This window comes from Salvelinus namaycush, chromosome 7 (assembly GCF_016432855.1).
Source record: "Salvelinus namaycush isolate Seneca chromosome 7, SaNama_1.0, whole genome shotgun sequence".
In the NCBI taxonomy this organism is placed as follows: Eukaryota; Metazoa; Chordata; class Actinopteri; order Salmoniformes; family Salmonidae; genus Salvelinus; species Salvelinus namaycush.
In genome coordinates, this window is record NC_052313.1 from 22,318,656 (window position 1) to 22,337,854 (window position 19,199).

At 46.3% G+C, this 19,199-nt stretch overlaps 1 protein-coding gene across 1 annotated transcript in view; it reads left to right on the forward strand.

The window, feature by feature from the left end:
• Positions 1-18,901, forward strand: part of LOC120051099 (rho GTPase-activating protein 21-like) — a 98,768-nt gene extending 79,867 nt beyond the window's left edge. The window contains exons 8-25 of the mRNA XM_038997758.1: positions 609-2,625; positions 6,000-6,146; positions 6,366-6,459; positions 8,108-8,141; positions 9,208-9,330; positions 9,803-10,102; positions 10,599-10,663; positions 10,791-10,939; positions 11,130-11,272; positions 11,452-11,610; positions 11,788-11,866; positions 12,216-12,289; positions 12,370-12,459; positions 12,576-12,701; positions 12,861-12,902; positions 13,026-13,131; positions 15,338-15,369; positions 16,037-18,901. Coding sequence (XP_038853686.1) covers positions 609-2,625; positions 6,000-6,146; positions 6,366-6,459; positions 8,108-8,141; positions 9,208-9,330; positions 9,803-10,102; positions 10,599-10,663; positions 10,791-10,939; positions 11,130-11,272; positions 11,452-11,610; positions 11,788-11,866; positions 12,216-12,289; positions 12,370-12,459; positions 12,576-12,701; positions 12,861-12,902; positions 13,026-13,131; positions 15,338-15,369; positions 16,037-17,716 — 5,460 coding nt within the window. The 3' untranslated portion in view covers positions 17,717-18,901. The remainder of the gene's footprint in view (positions 1-608; positions 2,626-5,999; positions 6,147-6,365; positions 6,460-8,107; positions 8,142-9,207; positions 9,331-9,802; positions 10,103-10,598; positions 10,664-10,790; positions 10,940-11,129; positions 11,273-11,451; positions 11,611-11,787; positions 11,867-12,215; positions 12,290-12,369; positions 12,460-12,575; positions 12,702-12,860; positions 12,903-13,025; positions 13,132-15,337; positions 15,370-16,036) is intronic.
• The last annotated feature ends 298 nt before the right edge of the window (positions 18,902-19,199 follow it).

A 19,199-nucleotide genomic window follows, 5' to 3' on the forward strand; every position in this document is an offset into this window, starting at 1 on the left:
ATACACATCTCTGAACTGAGGACTTTTAGTAGATTGTAATCCAGCTCTTACCAGGCTTTATTCTGGGTCCTGGTGTCGGGCTTGCTTTTTATCCTCTCACTCTCCCATTTTTCGCTCTCTCCTGGACACATCTGTTGTTTTTTCCAGCGCTTTCCATTGGAAGAGGTCATCTGACCCAAACACACACTCCCAGTGTCTCTTCAGGATTCAGACTCCGCCGGGGTGGGGAAGGGCTGGTTGTCGACTTTGGCCAAGAGCAATACTGTGTTATCTTTTAGTCAAATGTCTTTGATGGTTTTTATAACATGTACATACAGTATGTGTGTTCAATTTTTTTATCTGTCATTTACTGTGTACTGAAATGTATCATCCTTACAAAATAATTTTGAGGAGTATATGGGTCATGTTTCTCTTTGTCATTCATCATATGCTTTTTTTTCTGTTCATTGTGCTGTAGCGTAGCTGTTTCTTTATGAGCATAGCGGAAAACTTAAGCAGTACCCAGAGGATCGCTTCAGTTTGGTGCAATGGCACACTACAAAGGTTTTATGTGACCTATTTTTGTCCTATACAGTTGAAGAGACATAATGTCCCATAATCTCTTGCAGGCCTATTCCCAAGATGCATACCTCAAAGGGAACGAGGCATACAGCGGAAACGCCCTACACATCCCGGAGCCTCCTCCCATATGCTACCCGAGGATAGAGCCTAAAGCCCCAGGGATGGCCCAGGCCTTGGACCTATCCCCCTCCACAGAGGCCTCCCGGAGCGGCAGGCCGGCCCAGGCAGGGGCAGGGAGACAGGGTACCTCCACAGCAGGCCACACAGACATGGGCTACCGGTTGGAGATCCCTGTCCCCCCTTCTCCTCCTCCGCAGTCCCCTAAAACCCAGACGGTGGTTTGTGTGTGCAACGAGAGTGTGAGGACAGTGGTGGTGCCGCCTGACCCAGTAGCGGATCGGGGGCCCCGTTGTGTGTCTCGGGCTGGCCCCAGCCATAGGACCGACGAGAACCGTTTCGGAAGTCCCCTGGGCTTCTCAACCAGGCCTAGAATCCTCGTGACCCCTGGCCCCCCTGGAGGGTCACAGCTACAATATACCCCCATCCCCACCCGGCCCACAGAGTCCTCAGTCTTCTCCCCCTCTGGCTCTAGGCCTTCCCCAATCTACCCCGACAAACACCACCTCACCCCTTCCCCGCGAACCACAGTGGCCGACACCTTACCCTCCCCCACCACGCCCAACCACTACATCCCCTCACCCTCCTCCCCTGCCACGTCCACCTCCCCTCACCAGAACATCGACTGGCGCAACTACACCACCTACAAGGACTACATCGACGCCAAGCGGCTGCACACCTATGGCTGCCGCACCATCCAGGAGCGTCTAGACAGCCTGCGGGCGGCAGCCAACCCCAACGCCGCTTACGCACTGCAGCCTGGCCCTCCCAGTGCCAGCGCCTCCTCCCAAGGCCTGGGGGGGTCCCAGATTAGACCCAGGAGCACGTCCCACGATCGAGGATCCTACCAGGGGGCCACTGTGGCTCCACTGCGCAGTGCCTCCCAGGAGAGGCTAGGTGGGGGAGGGCCTGAGAGGACAGCCATGCCCAGGGACTGGCCCCGGAGTGCCTCCCAGGATACCCTACCCTCCTCAGCCCTCATGGGAGTGGCCAAGCCCCGGGCACGCTCCTGCGACTACCTGGGCCGGCAGGGCGAGCCAGCGGCAATGGTATCTACAGAGAGGGGAGTGGGAGGGTACAGCAGGGCAGAGCTGGAGGATAGCCTGCTACTATACAGGGGTGAGGAGGCCAGAACCAGCAGACACGGGGCAGTGCTGAAACAACTACCCCAGCCTCACAGGACCAGCCTTACAGGCATGCCCATCGCTGCCCCTATGTTCACTAAAGGTACGACGGAGCCGTTGCTCCCCTCTAGGACAGACAGCCTTGCACAGACAGCCCTCACTAGGCCCTCGCGGTTGCCTGTTAAAAACTCCACCTCGGATCCATCGCCACTCTCCTTACCTTCTACCCGGGGCCCCGGTAACAGCAGTGCTATGGACCTGCTCAAAGACCAAAGAGCCGTGGTAGTGGGTAACCACCTGGGTTACTCTTCCTCGCCCCTGCAGCAGCTACAGCTCCGGGGGCGGGCAGACAGCCTGAGGGAGGAGAGCGGGAGGGATGTGGGCCTGGGTGCCAGGTCCTCCTCCTGCTCCGGCCCCTCCAAAGTCCCTGTTCAGAGACAGCAGGCCATCTCCTCCTCTACCTCCACTTCCTCCTCCACTGTTAACAGTACTGTGACCCTCAGGTCAAAGGTCCCCGCCCTGGTGCGGACTAGCGGGAGGCCGTTGGAGGGCGTAGAAGGGCCGGATGCCACAGTGGTGGTCCTGAGAAGGGATAAGAACTCGGGACCCCAGCCCATCCGCCACCCCTCCTACATCCTGGCTGTAAACGACACCGACTTGGAGACTCCAATGGAGGTGGGGACTCTAGCAGCTAAGAGGGGATCGGGGGGCTGGTTATCCAACGACGTTCAGCGAGACGTGACCATGAGAAGGCTGGGAGAGCAGCACAAGGCCTCGTGCGCCAGCAACCTGGACGACTCGCTCGACTCCATCCCCTTCATCGGTAAGGAACACGTTTCTGTTCTCACTCTCTCGACTCCTTTATTACCATAGCAACTCCTTACATAGAGAGAAAGTCCTGGGAAGGGGTGTGTGTCAAGCATCAACTTTAATTAGGTAACACATTTATAACACACTGTAACTCTTAGTATCAGGAGTTCCTGTTGCTCTGGTTTCGGCTTGCTTGAGGAGAGTGAGGGAGAATGTGTTTTGTGTGGGCGTGTGTAGACTGATTCGCTTAATGTGCCTGGTAGAGCATGTAATATCTCTTGGGTGGGGAGGTTATACAAGGGTTTTGATGTTATCAGTTTCTGCCCCCAAGTCTTAGCAGGTGGAAATTGTCATGCAGTAAAAGTCCTAATGCTCAGACTAGCTGCTGTCAGAGATGTCCTCAACATCACTCAAGCAGGTTAATGTTTGTCATGAATCTTGCCCTGGAGGCAGAACTGAGCATTTTGTTCTAGATAGGCCAGCTGCAAAGTCAAAATTTGGCTATAATATTTAGAAAAAATTTATGAAAACAACAATGAGCTTTTTTGTCCCTAAGGTTAGGCATTAGGGTTAGCAGTGTGGTTAGGGTTAAGTTAAAAATAATATTGAATGACTTTGTGGCTGTGCCAGTTAGTGACTACTCTGCAGAACTGCCTCCATGCCAAAAGATGCCAACCTGCATCTCTCAATGTCAACATAGCTAATATGGTGTGTTGTCAGTTATCGCTCTAGTGCAACTTCTTTACGCTGTAAAAATGGTTTCCTTGGTGCTATACAGTGAAAGAGTTTGGATAGAGTATATCACCAATGTACGTATTGATAGATGCAGTTGGGCTATAATAGCTTTTGGTGGCAGGGGTTAATTGGCTGTTTGAACAGAGCTGGATTTGTTGTTGAGGTATGTCGTAATGCTTGGTCAGGGCAGGACAAGTCTATCTGAAATGGGGAAATTGAATAACGTGCATTCCATTTTTATTTTGATATTATTAGTATTGATATTTCATTTTGCAGATATGTTGAAGGTGTCAGTCAGCTAGGTATATCCCCGTGTTAAGTTCTATGCCTTAACAAAACATCTAACAAAAGAAGAGAGTACATTCATCGTTGCCAGTATGCGGCTATACACCAATAGCAACAAATACCCTGTCTTCATTTTAAAAAGTAGCCGTTACTCAGTTCAACAATTACCATTCAAACCAACTGTCCAACATCTGCTGTGCATTGTATGTCTGGCAGATTAGTAATTCTGTACTGAGAACAAGATAGAACATGGTTCTGTACAAGCAAATGTCCCGTTCCTGCTTGTGTTTTCCTAGAGCAAATGTGTTTGAAATGCATTGCGCTGATGTTAGGAGTCTCTTAAGCGTTCGCGATTAGGACTGCACTTTTCAGCTGTCAGATCGGAATGGAACTCTTAATTTATCTGTTGTTTTTTTGGTAGACTTATTATCATGTATTTGATGGTGTTGTTTTTTTAAGCTAGATTTGATGTGCTCTGGGTTTACGTGCCAATAGTTTTAATAGTTTCATTGACATGACATGAGCCATCATCCACCAATCAGGGCACCTTTTACTCAGACACCAGTGGCCTGGAGTCCACATGGGTTAATAATATCATCTTACACACACACACCCCTTTACATACTCTCTCCCACACACACCTACACACAATCAAACACTCACAGCGCCTCATAAGCTTCAGTCTGCCTCATGCATAAATCAGCAGCCTACCTGTGTAGTGGTCGCATGCTATATTTAAGCAACAAGGCCCGTGGTATATGGTCAATATACCACGGCGAAAGGCTGTTCTTATGCACAACGCAATGCAGAGTGCCTGGATACAGCCCTTAGCCGTGGTATATTGGCCATGTACCACAAACCCCCGAGGTGCCTTGTTGCTATTATAAACTGGTTGCCAACGTAATTATAGCAGTAAAAAGAAATGTTTTGTCATACCCGTGGTCTGATATACCATGGCTTTGAGCCAATCAGCCTTCAAGGCTCGAACCACCCAGTTTATAATGTATAGTATTAGCTGAGCAACAATGTTTGCGCCATCACTCACAGCTGTAATGCTCTGTTTTGGGTAGTCTTACATTTCGACAGCTGTTCCATTTTAAACTTGATGGCTTGAACTGACAACGCGAGGCGTTTCAAGTACATGTGTCGAACAACGCTGTTTGTTGCTGTTTTCACAAACACATGAAATAAGGAACATCTGTCCCGATTTGGCAGCCGTATCATGGGAACGATCTGTGAGGTTCTGTTGGGGAATTTCACTGTAACAATCTTTGCAGCCGAAGAAACAGGTCAGATGTTTCATGTTAATGTGCGCTATTAAATGTGAAATGTTTTGCTTCGGCACACATAGGAATGTAAGCTTTCGCATTACTCAGGTCTATGTTTTATTTTCCTTCTAATAAAATATTTGGCTGACATATTGGCTGATTGTACTCTGGTTTGGGTTGAACCAGTTAACAAAGAGTTATACAAGAATATTATACGGATGATACAGATACATCTGTGAAGCACTTTGTTTTTGACGGCAGGTAGCCTAGGGGTTAAGAGCATTGGGCCAGTAACGAAAAGGTCTCTGGTTCGAATCCCCGCACCAACTAAGTGAAAAAATCTGTCTGTGCCCTTGAGCAAGGCTCTTAACCCTATATCTGCCTTAAGTCGCTCTTGATAAGAACGTCTGCTAAATTATGTAAATGCATTATAATGAAATGCTTTTGGTAGTGATACATTTCTGTGTGCCCTGCTAGTATTCATGGCACGCTCCTTATCATTGCCAGACACTTCCATCCTGTACCTTGCGTCACCTGCTGCCTGGGACAGTTTGGCAAAGGCAGGGTTTACTCACTGTACTCGGTAACGTTATGACTTGCCTGGGTGTAGCCTGCACCTTGGTTATATCTGCTTACCTGATCAGACTGACAACGGTGATGAAACGGCAGCTCACTTTCCCTTCCTGTGTGTTTGTTGATTGTGGCAGGTGTGGACTGGGTTATCTCTAGTGGCCATGCTGGCTCCATGAATAAGCCTGGCTGTCTCTGAATGTGTCATGTTCTCTCATAACCAGACTTTGTGTGTTTAGCTGTGTATGCCTATATTTCACCATGGCATTTGTGTTTTATTGCAGTCTGTAAATTAGCCTCAAACAGAGATAGCATAGACTGGTTCAGAATGAGTTTCACTCAGTCCTGAACGCAGATGCTTGACTGTCTTTGTGCCACAGTAGACTTAATTAGAGTGATGTTAAGTATCAGACAGCCTACTTTTACCGGGATTTATAATTTATCTATTTTCATTCAATGTTTTTTGGGGAGTAGAACAGGAATAGTGTCTACCCTTGTTTAACTTTGGTTTTCCTCACTTCGTTTCCAGATGAGCCGTCCAGTCCAAGTATTGATCATGACACCAGTCACATTCCCGCTTCAGCTGTGATATCTGTTACTCCAATCGTCACCACCATCCCACCCAGCCCTACCTCTCCATCTCCTCTTATTCGACGACAGCGGTCACATGACCACGGTAAGGTTACCCCCTTTTTTAACTAACTGTGCAGGTACTGGCAGCAATGAAATGCACGCTTTAAGAATAGTGTGTTAGAATGAGTTGATGGCTGAATTTGAATACTTGATCCACAAACAAGCTTGGGACACTTACAGCCTTGAGCTAGGACATTCCTATTAAAAGTTTGTTCTTTGGCTTATTTCTTGTTTGATAATCATTTGGCTTTTATTTTTAAAGATTCTCTTCGACTCACAACTATTGAATCGGATTCTGGTACCAAAACGGAGCGGTCCAAATCCTACGATGAGGGTCTGGATAACTACAGGGAAGGGTGAGTGTAATTTGGTCTAAAACGGTGGGCCAGTGCAATGTTATGTATAGTCTACACCCCCTTTGTAACACTGTAACATTGTGAAGAAAATAAAGGGGGATTCAAATTGATTTAAAAAAAAAAAAAAAAAATGTAATAGTCAATGATCTACACAAAACACTCTGTCAGTGCAAGAAGAATTCTAACATTTTGTAAAGATGAATGAAAAATAAAACCCTAATATACCATGATTAGATAAGTATTCAACCACCTGAGTCAATACATGTTAGAATCACCTTTGGCAGCGAATACAGCTGTGAGTCTTCTTGGGTAACTCTCATAAGAGCTTTGCACACCTGTATTGTGCAATATTTGCCCGTTTATTATTTTCAAAAAATTTCTGTCGAGGTGTTGGGAATCATGACTAGACAGTTATATTCAAGTCTTGCTGTAGAATTTCAAGCAGATTTAAGTCAAAATTGTAACTTGGCCACTCAGGAACATTCACTGTCTTGGTAAGCAAAATTTGAGTGAGCATGCAATTGGCATGCTGACTGCAGGAATGTTCACCAGAGCTGTTGCCCGAGAATTTAATGTTAATTTCTCCACTATAAGCCGCATCTGTCGTTACAGAGAATTTGGTAGTACATCCAACTGGCCTCACAACCGTAGACCATGTGTATGGGGTTGTGTGGGCGAGCAGTTTGCTTATGTCAACGTTGTGAACAGAGTGCCCCATGGTGGCGGTGGGGTTATGGTATTGGCGGGCATAAGCTATGGACAATGAACACAATTTAATTTTATTGATGGCAATTTGAATGCACAGAGATACCGTGATGAGATCCTGAGGCCTTTGTCGTACCATTCATCCACCGCCTCACCTCATGTTTCAGCATGATAATACACGGCCCCATGTCGCAAGGATCTGTACACAATTCCTGGAAGCTGAAAATGGCCTGCATACTCACCACATATGTCAACCATTGAGCATCCAGGATGCTCTGGATCGACGTGTACGACAGCGTGTTCCAGTTCCCACCCCAATATCCAGAAACTTCGCACAGCCAATGAAAAGGAGTGGGACTACATTCCACAGGCCACAATCAACAGCCTGGTCAAGTCTATGTGAAGGAGATGTTGCGCTGCATGAGGCAAATGGTGGTCACACCAGATACTGGCTGGTTTTCTGATCCACGCCCCTACCTTTCTTTTAAGGTATTTGTGACCAACAGATGCATATCTGTATTTTCAGTCATGTGAAATCCATAGATTAGGGCCTAATGAATTTATTTCCTTATATGAACTGTAACTCAGTAAAATCTTTCAAATATAACTTATGTGATTTGTTAAGCCGAAATGTACTTCTGAACAAACGTAGGCTTGCCTAAACAAAGGGGGTGAATAGTTATGCAACGACTATATTTTAGTTATAAAAAATGAAATAATTTGGAGAAAGAAATTGTCATTTTCTTTTCACTATGACGCCATGGAGTATTTTGTGTAGGTCAATGACAAAAAATAGCAATTAAATCTATTTCAATCCCACTTTGAACGCAACAAAATGTGAAGGGGGTGTATAATTTCTATAGGCACTGTACATTTTAGTCATTTTCGTTAGACTAACTTGTGATTTAATCTTTCTATTTTCATATTTCTATGTTCCTTGTAGGAGGCAAATACCTGGTCTAAAGGGCCTTAGGAAGGTGAGTCCAACCTCAACACAGTAATATCAATATTAGGTTACATTTGGATAGTCCAGATTTTCCATTAGTATGACCTTCTGTAGAGCATCTACAATCAACAACTGCTTGCTAAGGATACACTTGGGTTAAGGGTTAGGGTTAGGGTTGGAGCTAGGGTTAGTAGATAGTTAGTTGAAATGTTACTGATAGTACATCTGTAGATGCTCTACAGACTATCCAGATAAAGTATTACCCAATATCAGCCCACATAACAACAAACTGTAATAGGGAGTATGGACAAACCCTCTGGTCACTTTCCACAGAAATGATGTGCCTACTGGCTATCAGACTCGACTGCATCATTATAGTTTGTTTTACCTGCATATCCTGCCCAGAGGTTCACAGCCTGAAGATAAGAGTCACTCCTCTGAACCGCTAGCATTGATGTTAGTCAGTAGCGGTTATAAAATGGATAATGAGTGAGACTATAAAACCAAATGAGGTCTAAAGACCCAGCCTGGATGCCAACCTTGCTATTTCTGTCTGTCTGCTCACTGGAATGGAGCATAATGTCTGATTCTGGGGCCGTATAATAAAAGTCAGGCAAGGGTCATCCAATCAGCGAACTGTTCATTGGAGGGACTCCACATGATCCGTCCTCATTATCCAGCTTGCTGACTGGCCCCAGAGGCAGACTGACTGGCCCCAGAGGCAGACTGACTGGCCCCAGAGGCAGACTGACTGGCCCCAGAGGCAGACTGACTGGCCCCAGAGGCAGACTGACTGGCCCCAGAGGCAGACTGACTGGCCCCAGAGGCAGACTGACTGGCCCCAGAGGCAGACTGACTGGCCCCAGAGGCAGACTGACTGGCCCCAGAGGCAGACTGACTGGCCCCAGAGGCAGACTGACTGGCCCCAGAGGCAGACTGACTGGCCCCAGAGGCAGACTGACTGGCCCCAGAGGCAGACTGACTGGCCCCAGAGGCAGACTGACTGGCAGCTTACGAAGCCAAGCACTGTACACCATGTTGCAGTATTGTGTATGTATGAGATTGTAGAGGTAACTCGTGTGTTTGTTGTGTTAAAGGCGACGGTGGACAGGTCTTCAGAAGATTCCGGATCCAGGAGAGATTCCTCATCAGATATCTTCAGTGATGCTTCCAAGGAGGGCGTGCTCCACTTCCGACAGATCAACACGGACAAGAGCAAGGTGTGTGTACAGTGCTATCCACACTCCACACACAAAGGGGGTCAAGGCAGTCAGTTATATCACCTGTGACATGGTTTAGAAAGAGTGGTGGATAATCCTGTTCCTCTGGTAGATATTTAGTACAGTAATGTTGGTTTCTGTGTGCATTGCACTTGTCAGACCAGTTTGGCTTTGACCTAAATGTGTTTGAGATTCCTGACTCTGTCATGTCTGCCTTGATGAAATGACTCCCCCCTCTAATGGGTTACACTGGACATGATGGCAGCTCATACTTTCTTGGAGAACCATTTTAGATGAGATGCATCAAGGATGTGGAGATACTTAATGTGCAATGCCAGTGTCAAATTATAAGAGAGGACGATGTCTTTCTCAGTGCCTGTCTACCTCACTGCTGTTTTATGTGTCTGACATATATTTCTCATACTTGTCATTAAGTAATATCATTGTTTGTGCCTCTCCTCTCTCTCTGCAGCGTGTTGGTGGGGGAATGCGCCCCTGGAAACAGATGTACGCAGTGCTGCGAGGCCCCTTCCTCTGCCTATATAAGGACAAAAAGGAGGGACAGGCTCATGCCAACTCCCAGGTGGAGGATGAACCGCAGCCAATCAGCATCAAGGCCTGTCTGATTGACATCTCCTACAGCGACACGAAACGCAAGAACGTGCTGCGGCTGACCACGTCGGACTGTGAGTACCTGTTCCAGGCAGAGGACAGAGAAGATATGCTGGCCTGGATCAGAGTCATACAGGAGAACAGCAACCTGGACGAGGAGGTGAGACACACACACACACACCATACAGGAGATTAATTCCTATCAAGTTCTCCAGGATTGACAGAAATTTGTGGCAAAGTGAAATCAAACCCTTTCTGTGTTGGTAGAAAACACAAGGTCAACCTCATGGATGGCCAATACTTCATTAATTACACAAATGTAGATCAAGTATACTTTGTCACTAACCCTCCCTTGATAAGAATCAGCTAACAGTGATTGGCTACAGGTCCTAGGTCACATAATACACACACATGACCCCTCCCTGGTCTACCTTAAAATAGGCTAACTTTACCACAGGACTTACCTCCCCTCTATTAGAAACCGAAGGTCTTCTTTCCCCTCCATTTAAGACCACTGTGGTACTATTGTATATTTCTTTGGCTTTACCTATGCCAACTGATAGCAGTGGGTTATGCAAAGGGGAGGGGAGTCATATTGCATCTGATGAGTTAACATTGTCTGCTGTCTTTTTCTTCTGCCTTTTTTCTTGTTTTAGAACGCAGCCTTTACCAGCCGTGACCTCATCAGCCGAAAGATCAAGGAGTACAACACCTTGATGAGGTAAGCAGGGCGGACCACAGAGAGAGAGGAAGTCTCTGCAGTACAGAGGGAGATTGAGACCTGTGTAGACGGCTCCTATTGGACGTCAGACATCAAAACGTTTTGTGTGTGTTTGTGTATGACCCAGCCCGACAGGCAGTAAGAACGAACCGTCGCCCAAACCGTCACGCCAGTCGCTGAGCATCAGACAGACGCTAATGGGAGGGAAGGGGGAGACCAAATCTCTAAGTCCACACTTACCCAAAGCAGAGCAGGAGAGGAAAAACATGCACAAAGGTAAGAGCCAGAGGATTAAAATGTTCGCTTAGCTCTCAACTCATTTACTTGAGTATTGTGAATGTTTGATTTGATTTTGAGAATGGCTTTGAATATTCCATTGCTTTTTGCTCCATATATACTGTACAGTGTGTGTGTGTCTGTTGGTGCTCGTGAGACTCTCCTCATGTTTCGTGTGTTAACCCTTCAGACGACACCAGTCCACCCAAGGACAAGGGGACGTGGAGGAAAGGTATCCCAGGGCTGATGAGGAAGCCCTTTGAGAGGAAGCCTTCTCCAGGCATCACTTTCGGGGTGAGGCTGGACGACTGCCCCCCAGCTGTCACCAACAGGGTGAGATTCAACTCACACCTACACTACGTATTCTCTCCATCTCCTCTTTTTGTTAATTGTTTCATTCATGTTTATTGGAATGGTTCATAAGAAAGTTCCTTCTCAACACTGTCACACACCTTTCTGAGAGTGATGCAATGATAATTGATGAGTCCATGTTGTGTGTGTGTGTGGCATAGTTTGTTCCCCTCATCGTGGAGGTGTGCTGTAACCTAGTGGAGGAGAGAGGGCTGGAGTACACAGGGATCTACAGAGTCCCAGGGAACAACGCAGCCATCTCCAACATGCAGGAGGAGCTCAACAACAAAGGCATGAACGACATCGACATCCAGGATGACGTGAGTGACTCAACCCAGCACATGCCACTTTCACTCCCTCTCTCCAGTTGTCTTTGGCCCATCCTCTTTCTTTATGTAGGCTCTCTCTTTTTGTCACTCCTCTCTTCCCTCAGCTTTTCCATGGTCTTTTCTTATCTCGTCTAAAGTCACTTTCTTTTTTTTACCTGCCTTTAACAGAAATGGAGGGATCTGAATGTGATCAGCAGTTTACTTAAATCCTTTTTCCGGAAACTTCCAGAGCCTCTGTTCACCAACGGTAAGAATATTCAAGGAGTCCCACCAATAGACTATTAGGAACAGCCTTCCATTAAGGGAGTGTTTCCAAAACTTGGTCCTGGGGACCCCAAGTGGTGCACGTTTAGTTTTTTGCCCTATCATTACACAGCTGATTCAAATAATGAACTCATCAAGCTTTGATTATTTGAATCAGCTGTGTAGTGCACCCCTTGGGGTCCCCAGGACCGATTAAGGGGTCACTATGCCACCTAGTGACTGAGTGTGAAACCTACACTTAATTACATTCTGTTTAGTGTTCACTTTCATAACACCAAGACCCTTTGTAGTCTTCTGTAAAAACCAATGTCCGTTTCATTTGTGCCCTGTAGAGAAGTATGCGGACTTCATAGAGGCCAACAGGACAGTGGACCCAGTGGAAAGACTGAAATTGTTGAAGAAGATGGTGGGTTCATGTGACATTCATTGTGAACTTAACTGACATTATTGCATGGTGACTTATACTCAACCTACTTCTCACTGCAGCTTCACGAGTTGCCAGATCATCACTATGAGACCCTCAAGTTCCTCTCGGCTCATCTGAAAACAGTGGCTGACAACTCTGATAAAAATAAGGTATTGTAAATTTCCATCTTGAATAGTGGCTGGCAGTCCTCACTTTTAACTTAGAGAACCTGTGATGTAGTGAGGATATGTGTGAAGTGTGTGTTCCTAACTATCCTGTCTGTTAGATGGAACCTAGGAACCTGGCCATCGTGTTTGGTCCAACTCTGGTGCGCACTTCAGAGGACAACATGACCCACATGGTCACCCACATGCCCGACCAGTACAAGATCGTAGAGACTCTCATTCAGCATGTGAGTCCCACTTACCACCTTAATTGCAGACACAAGTGGACTGTTTGTGCATAGTCTGCATATCAAACCATTTCTACTTGAACTAATTTGAGAATTGTATCAAAAAAGTGATTGTGAATCCCCTAAAGATAAAGCTCCCTTTCCTTTGCTCCCTTCTAGTACAACTGGTTTTTCACAGAGGAAGGCAATGGGGAGCCAGTGGTGGGTACAGGCACATTGCTGCCCTCAATGTGACTTCTGTTATTCCTGTCCTATTTGCTATGATTATATATATTTTTTTTAACTTGTAGAGTGTTCACACTGTTGCCTGACTGTTCGTTTCAGACAATGGCCCGATATGAGAATGCAGTGGAGTCTCAGCCTGTGCCCAACATCGACCACCTGCTCAACAACATCGGCCGCACGGCCTCCACGCAGGGGGAAGTCTCAGGTAACGTGTTCCCTGGACCAGACCGACTCTGTGGTGGTGGGTCAACCTTTTACTACTTTTCCCTGCTAACCACTGTCTCTGTCGCTGGTGAGACCAATGTCTTTTAGTCTAGCAGCGTGCGAGGTTCAGTGTAATTACGTCTGGTGTCGAGTGTTGATGGATAGTGCTGCTTTCTTCCCTAAGAGATCCTTCTTTGCCTCATTTGCTGTACCATAAGATAGAAATGTCCATGCCTCGTCATGACTCAAAAAGACTGTGTTGGTTTGCGAGGGCAAATTATTCTTGCCTCTTCTCCATTACGCAAAGGAGAAGGGTCAAAATAATTTGTCTGATCTGTACATTTTGCTTTCTTAGATTTTCCTTCCTTGGTTTCCAATTTTCAGCAAAATTTCTTTGCCTCAAAATTGAGGTTCTTTAACTTTCTTTTACAATCCCTCCATCTTTAGTGTTTTTATTCAAACTCCACTGGGCTGTCGGTTTTTCCTCTCCTCCTGTTATTAATCCTGCCTACTGTTGCACTAATGTTCTCTCCCAAAGACTACACGAGAAAGGAAAGCAACAGGTGAACTCTGATCCCTCTGTCTCTAGTGCCGCTCTGTCGGGTGTCCTAAAGGATTTCCCAGCATTCACACATACTGATCTTGACACAGGCCAGGTTGGAGGAGTCTATCACACCATGATGTCACTGATGGCCTCTCTAATGTCCGTGATGGACAGCTGGAACTGTAGGAAGAAGGAGGATTGTTGCCCCCAGTGTAGCTGTCTAGTCTGCAGAAACCCTCGTTTCTTGTAAGCTCGAGAAAACCGTCGTAAGAAAAACATGATGAAACCGTTTGACAAAGAAAATGTGAAAGGGAAGCAGAGCAGCGGCCATATGGTACTGGACATCCGGTGGTGTCCGTTTTGTATCTGAGTATACCTAACACAGACCGGTGATACTATCTGAAAGGCTCTCCACTGTCTCCTCACTGTCTCGCAAGCTTCTCGCAACAGGAGAGATAGCATGGTATGGTCCCCAGGTTTCTACCTACCCAGTCAATGTGCACTTGCATACTGTGCCACCATCTGTCTTCAAGGGGTGTGTAGGGGGGCTTGGCTATGTAAAAAAAAAAAAAAACGTATAGTCAGTCAAAGATCAATACAAGATCAACTAGGCAGCAGTGGATAAATCTTTTCCTCGCTGGCATTCTTTTTCATGTAGTGTCCTCTCTGTTCATAGCTAGCCCCTCTGTGACCCCCCTCTCATGTCTTAGCCTCATGGTTCATTCCATGGTTGTCGTCACCATGTCACTGTTGTCATGGCAATATATGCTGCCGTACTTTTCATTCAGTCCATCCCCCTCTCGGCTCAACTAGACTGAATATACTCTCTTTTTGTTAGCCTCTAACTGAAGCCATAAGACTTTTCACACATCATTACACTACTCTTTCTTAGAACCATAATCCTATGTTTGTTGAGTCAATAGTTATTATGGTAATACAAGAGTAATTACATGTTAAAGTCTCCTCAATGAAGTAGCATTCATCACTAGTCAGATGTGCTAGGTTTGTCATTTGACCATCAATTCAGGCAAAAACAAGAGATTGTGCTAGAGCTCTTTTGATCAGTAATTGGAGGCTTTGGTTTGCTATATAGCGTAGACCATACAGAGGGAATCCATTGACTTCCTGCATGGCATATTACATATTTCATTGTTGTCTCATTGGCCTGCTGTTGTGAAATGCACCTTGGGTATTGTTTGCCATTACCACAGTTTCACTCAGTATCCTGATATATTTGGGTATTATTGTTTTAGAAAAGTTGTAAGGACTTACTTGGCCCTAGCATCTTCTGTGCTCAGTGCTACTCATCTTTTATCCAGAATGACTTTCAGTTTTGCATGTACTGAGGTTTCTGTTTCCATGAAAGAACACCCCACCTGGGTGGATGTGGATCTGAGTGTAACATAGTGCTCACTGCATGGCTTACCGCCTCATGTTTCTGTCATCCTTCTGTCCACTTACCTGCCAGGTTCTCTACATCAAGCACAGTGTCTTATCTGTGTTTACTATCCTCGTCATGGTTCTCTCTGTTTCTTCTCTCTCTCACTGTGGCTTTTTCATATTGCACTCTCATGGATGTTGTCTTGTCTGCTTGTCCCACATTGTTTTGAATAATTGATGGATAATCTAACATGTTCCTCTCTCCTCTCACTGTTTCTTACAGATTCACCCACTAGTGACTCTGCTAAATCGAAGGTGAGTGTGTGCCCAGTGTCTGCTCTCTCCAGCTTAATGTAGTGTAGGGAGGAAATAATTGGTTGGTGAGCAGAACAAAGGTCAGGTCACCAGGCTAGATCAAAGCACTGATTCCCACATGTGTGACAGTAGGCCAGGTGGAGTTTCGTCTGTGAATACTGAACACTAACAAAACAAACAAGCAATAGTATAAACACAGCCTTTCATGTCAAATATCAGACTATGTTGGGTCTTAACTTCACAAGTCTGTCCAATCTTCTCTGGGACATTTGTCTTCAACAAAAGGATCACTCGCACCATAGACAGTGCAGGAACTGGTGCTTATCATTACTGCACTGCTGTCATCTGGCTGCTTCTCTCAGCTTTGACTCAGAACACATGAGTTCATGCAGAACATCAAGCTTCCCGTGCTGGGCTGCTTAAGTGCGCTGCTGTTACTGCTTCTGTTGTTGCTGAAAGGCTTGCATGGTTCAGTTGTAGTTGTCCTCCTGTCACTAACGTTCCTACTCTCTGTCCACCCTTTTGGTTTGTGGCATTTTCAGAGGAACAGGTGCAGTACTGGTTGGCCAAGAACTCAGGCAGGGGTTAGAGGGTTTTTCTGTGCGTTGTTCTCCCAAGGGGGGTTTCTGTGGTACAAGTTCTGACTTGTTTCTCTCCCTCTCTATAGGGTTCCTGGGGGTCCGGGAAGGACCAGTGCAGCCGCGAGCTCCTGGTTTCCTCGATCTTTGCTGCAGCCAACCGCAAAAGAAAGAAGCCCAAGGACAAGCCGCAGCTTAGCAGCTCTGATGATGACCTAGACTCAGTGTTCCCTAAGAAGGAGCTCCCTGGCCAGAAGCAGAATCACAGAGGCCTGGAGGTGGAGCAAGGGATCAGTGTCAGCCCTGAAGCAAAAGAGCAAGCAAAAACAGGAGAGGAGAATGGGAGAGGTATTGAGCTCACGCCCAAAGGCAAAAAGGAGCACAGGAACTCTTTCTTTTTAAGGGAGAAGCCCTCGTCAAGGCAGTCCTCACCTGCCCCCTCACCCAAAAACTCTGGCTCCCCCAGACTCAGTTACCGCACAGCCCCGCTTGGAAAGCCCTCTTTTTCGAACACCCTGTCCCATCTGGATGAGCCTACTTCTGATCTGGGCACCATGAGCTCTGGGGCTTCCATGCCCAGGGCACGACCTAAGAAGTGGGTGTCAGGAGCTGCTGCTCCTGATCTATCAGTGGCTGGGGCTGGGGCGTCAGCTGGGGCAGAGGTGAGCTCCATCACCTCGGACTATTCCACCACTTCGTCCATCACCTTCCTGACTGCAGCAGACTCTAGCGCACTCAGTCCAGATGTTCAGGGTGGGGACGAGGCAGATGACGAGCGCAGCGAGCTTATCAGTGAAGGCCGGCCCATGGAGACTGACAGCGAAAGCGACTTCCCTGTGTTCGCTACAGGGGGCGGCAATGTCCAAACCATGCCTGCCTTAGTGAAGAACCAGACTGGGCATGGGCCAGAAAAGCCTGATCCTGCAGCAGCTGACGGGAAGACGACTCCTAAACTGGAACCCCGTCGCCTCTTTCCCTCCCACAGGCTGATTGAATGTGACACACTCTCCAGGAGGCGGTCCCTGCGACAGAAGACAGATAGCGAGTCATCAGTAGAGGGTGGGACTGGCAGCGGGGAACGTGTCGAGGGCAGGTCGGAGTCAACACGACTGTCTCGTGTCTTGGAGGTGATGAAGAAGGGGCAGTCTACCGGCAGCCTCAACTCTTCCTCCCGCAGTGAGTCGGAGCGCCCTCCCGAGCCCGCCTTGCGCCTCAATATCACAGAAAGGCTCAAGTTCCGTCTGCGCACATCTGCTGATGACATGTTTGGCGTGGGTGCCCAAAAGAGCCGGTCTTCCCCGGAGACCCGCAGCAAGAAGAAAAACATCCGGCGTAGGCACACCATGGGGGGCCAGCGGGACTTTGCAGAACTGGCCGTCATCAACGACTGGAGGGAGCAAGGCGGGGTGGACCAGGCGGCTGAGCTGTCAGCCATGGACCGCCTCAAGCCAAAGTGCTCTTCTCAGGACTTCTCCATTCGGGACTGGATCGCCCGCGAGCGCTGTCGGGCCGGAGTGTCAGAGTTCAGCATGGACACCCCACCCAAAGTTGTCCCCGAGGGGAACAGGGCACAAGCCCAGAGTACCACCCCAGAGAGACCCTCTCCCTCTGGCTCCCCATGCCTTCAGCCCATGGTGGGGGAGCAAGTGAACGGAGGTGGGCCGCAAGGCAGAAACAAAGCCAGCCTCAACCTGGCGGCTGACGACGCGCACCCACACAAACTGTCAGGAGCACAAGTCGTCCGCTCACGATTCTATCAGTATCTATGAAACAGCAAGGGTGTGTTGAGTGTACATGAGTGAGTGCATGAGAGAACGGGTTTACGTATGTATTTAGATACCTTAGCAAGGGTTACTGCACTTTTTCTTTTCTTTTTTTTTTACAAAATATATATTTTATATATATCTACTGTACATATGTGTATAGGCTCATAAGAAATGTAACTGGAATGAAGTTAAAAAGGTTTGTTTGTGTGTAATCGCTTTAGTTGACTTGGTGTCTTATACTGGAACAGACATGAAAATTCACTTCCATCCTTGTGCTCAAACCCCAGTCATAGAAGAATGTGACAAGAACATTCATAGGTGGTTTTGTGTGATCGACAGCACACAAATCAATGGGACATGAAAGCCTGGACTGTGGTGCATTAACTTGAGTATTACTAAGGAATACATATCTAATTCTACAAGAGGTAGACATTTTCAATGTATATTTTTAATTATGTTGACTAACACAGTTGCTTGTTAGAATTCTTATTTTTTTTAAATCTGTATGCTCATATTTCTGAGGGCTGCTTTCTGTGCTGTGTACTGTGGGAAGTTATTTTTACAGTGCATCATAGCAGACAGATATTTGCTTGAGGGACAGAATTATAGTTGTTTTTATCAAATAAATAAAATGTAGTGCAATGTATGATAGATGCTTGGTACACTTGCTAAACTGAACCCTCTGTACAATTCAAGTCCACATTTTTTCAAATCTTTAGTAATGTTTGATCCTTCATTAAAGAAAAAGTGCCTCTTGAATTGATTTCTGTGAATAGATAGTGCCATGTTTTATTCCACACTTGTAAACACAATATTTTGTTTAATTACTTAATTGTATCAAGGAAACACTTATTTTACTGTTTTTAAAAAGTAACATTGTGCAAAAATCCAAGCTTCCAAGGCATTCCAGTCTTGTTTTTTGGGTCCTCACTTTTTTTATTCGCTTCATGTGAATTTTAAATATTAAGTTCATAATTCAATGTATATATTTCATGTATATATTTTTTTTTCTTTGTATTTTTCAAGTGCAGTAAAAAAAAGCATGGTTACTTATGACCTGGGAGAAATGTTCATCTCTGAGAACTGCATGAAACAATGCTTCCTGGACAGTGAACATCTTGCCTGTGTGCAGCAAAACAAGGGTGCAACACCCTCAAGAAACACTGGAAATAAATCATCTTTATTTGATTCTGTTTGTCCTGTCCAGGTTGTTTTACTTTAGGCTTAGTTTTCCTGATTTGCAAAGGAAAGCCAATGGAGCACATTCCATGTGCAACCTTTTAATGTTTAGTTTGGATCAGTTGATTTGGGCTCATTTAATCCGTGGCGCTTAAGACCTGTGCTACAGCGCAATATACATTTAAAAGAAATGTTCCTGGTAACTGCATGTCAGCTCAATCAGAAATAACCTTTGAATTTAAATCTCGCTACAGCGCAGACCTTCAGCGCTACAGGTTGAATCGAGCCATTAAATAGTTAATGGTCC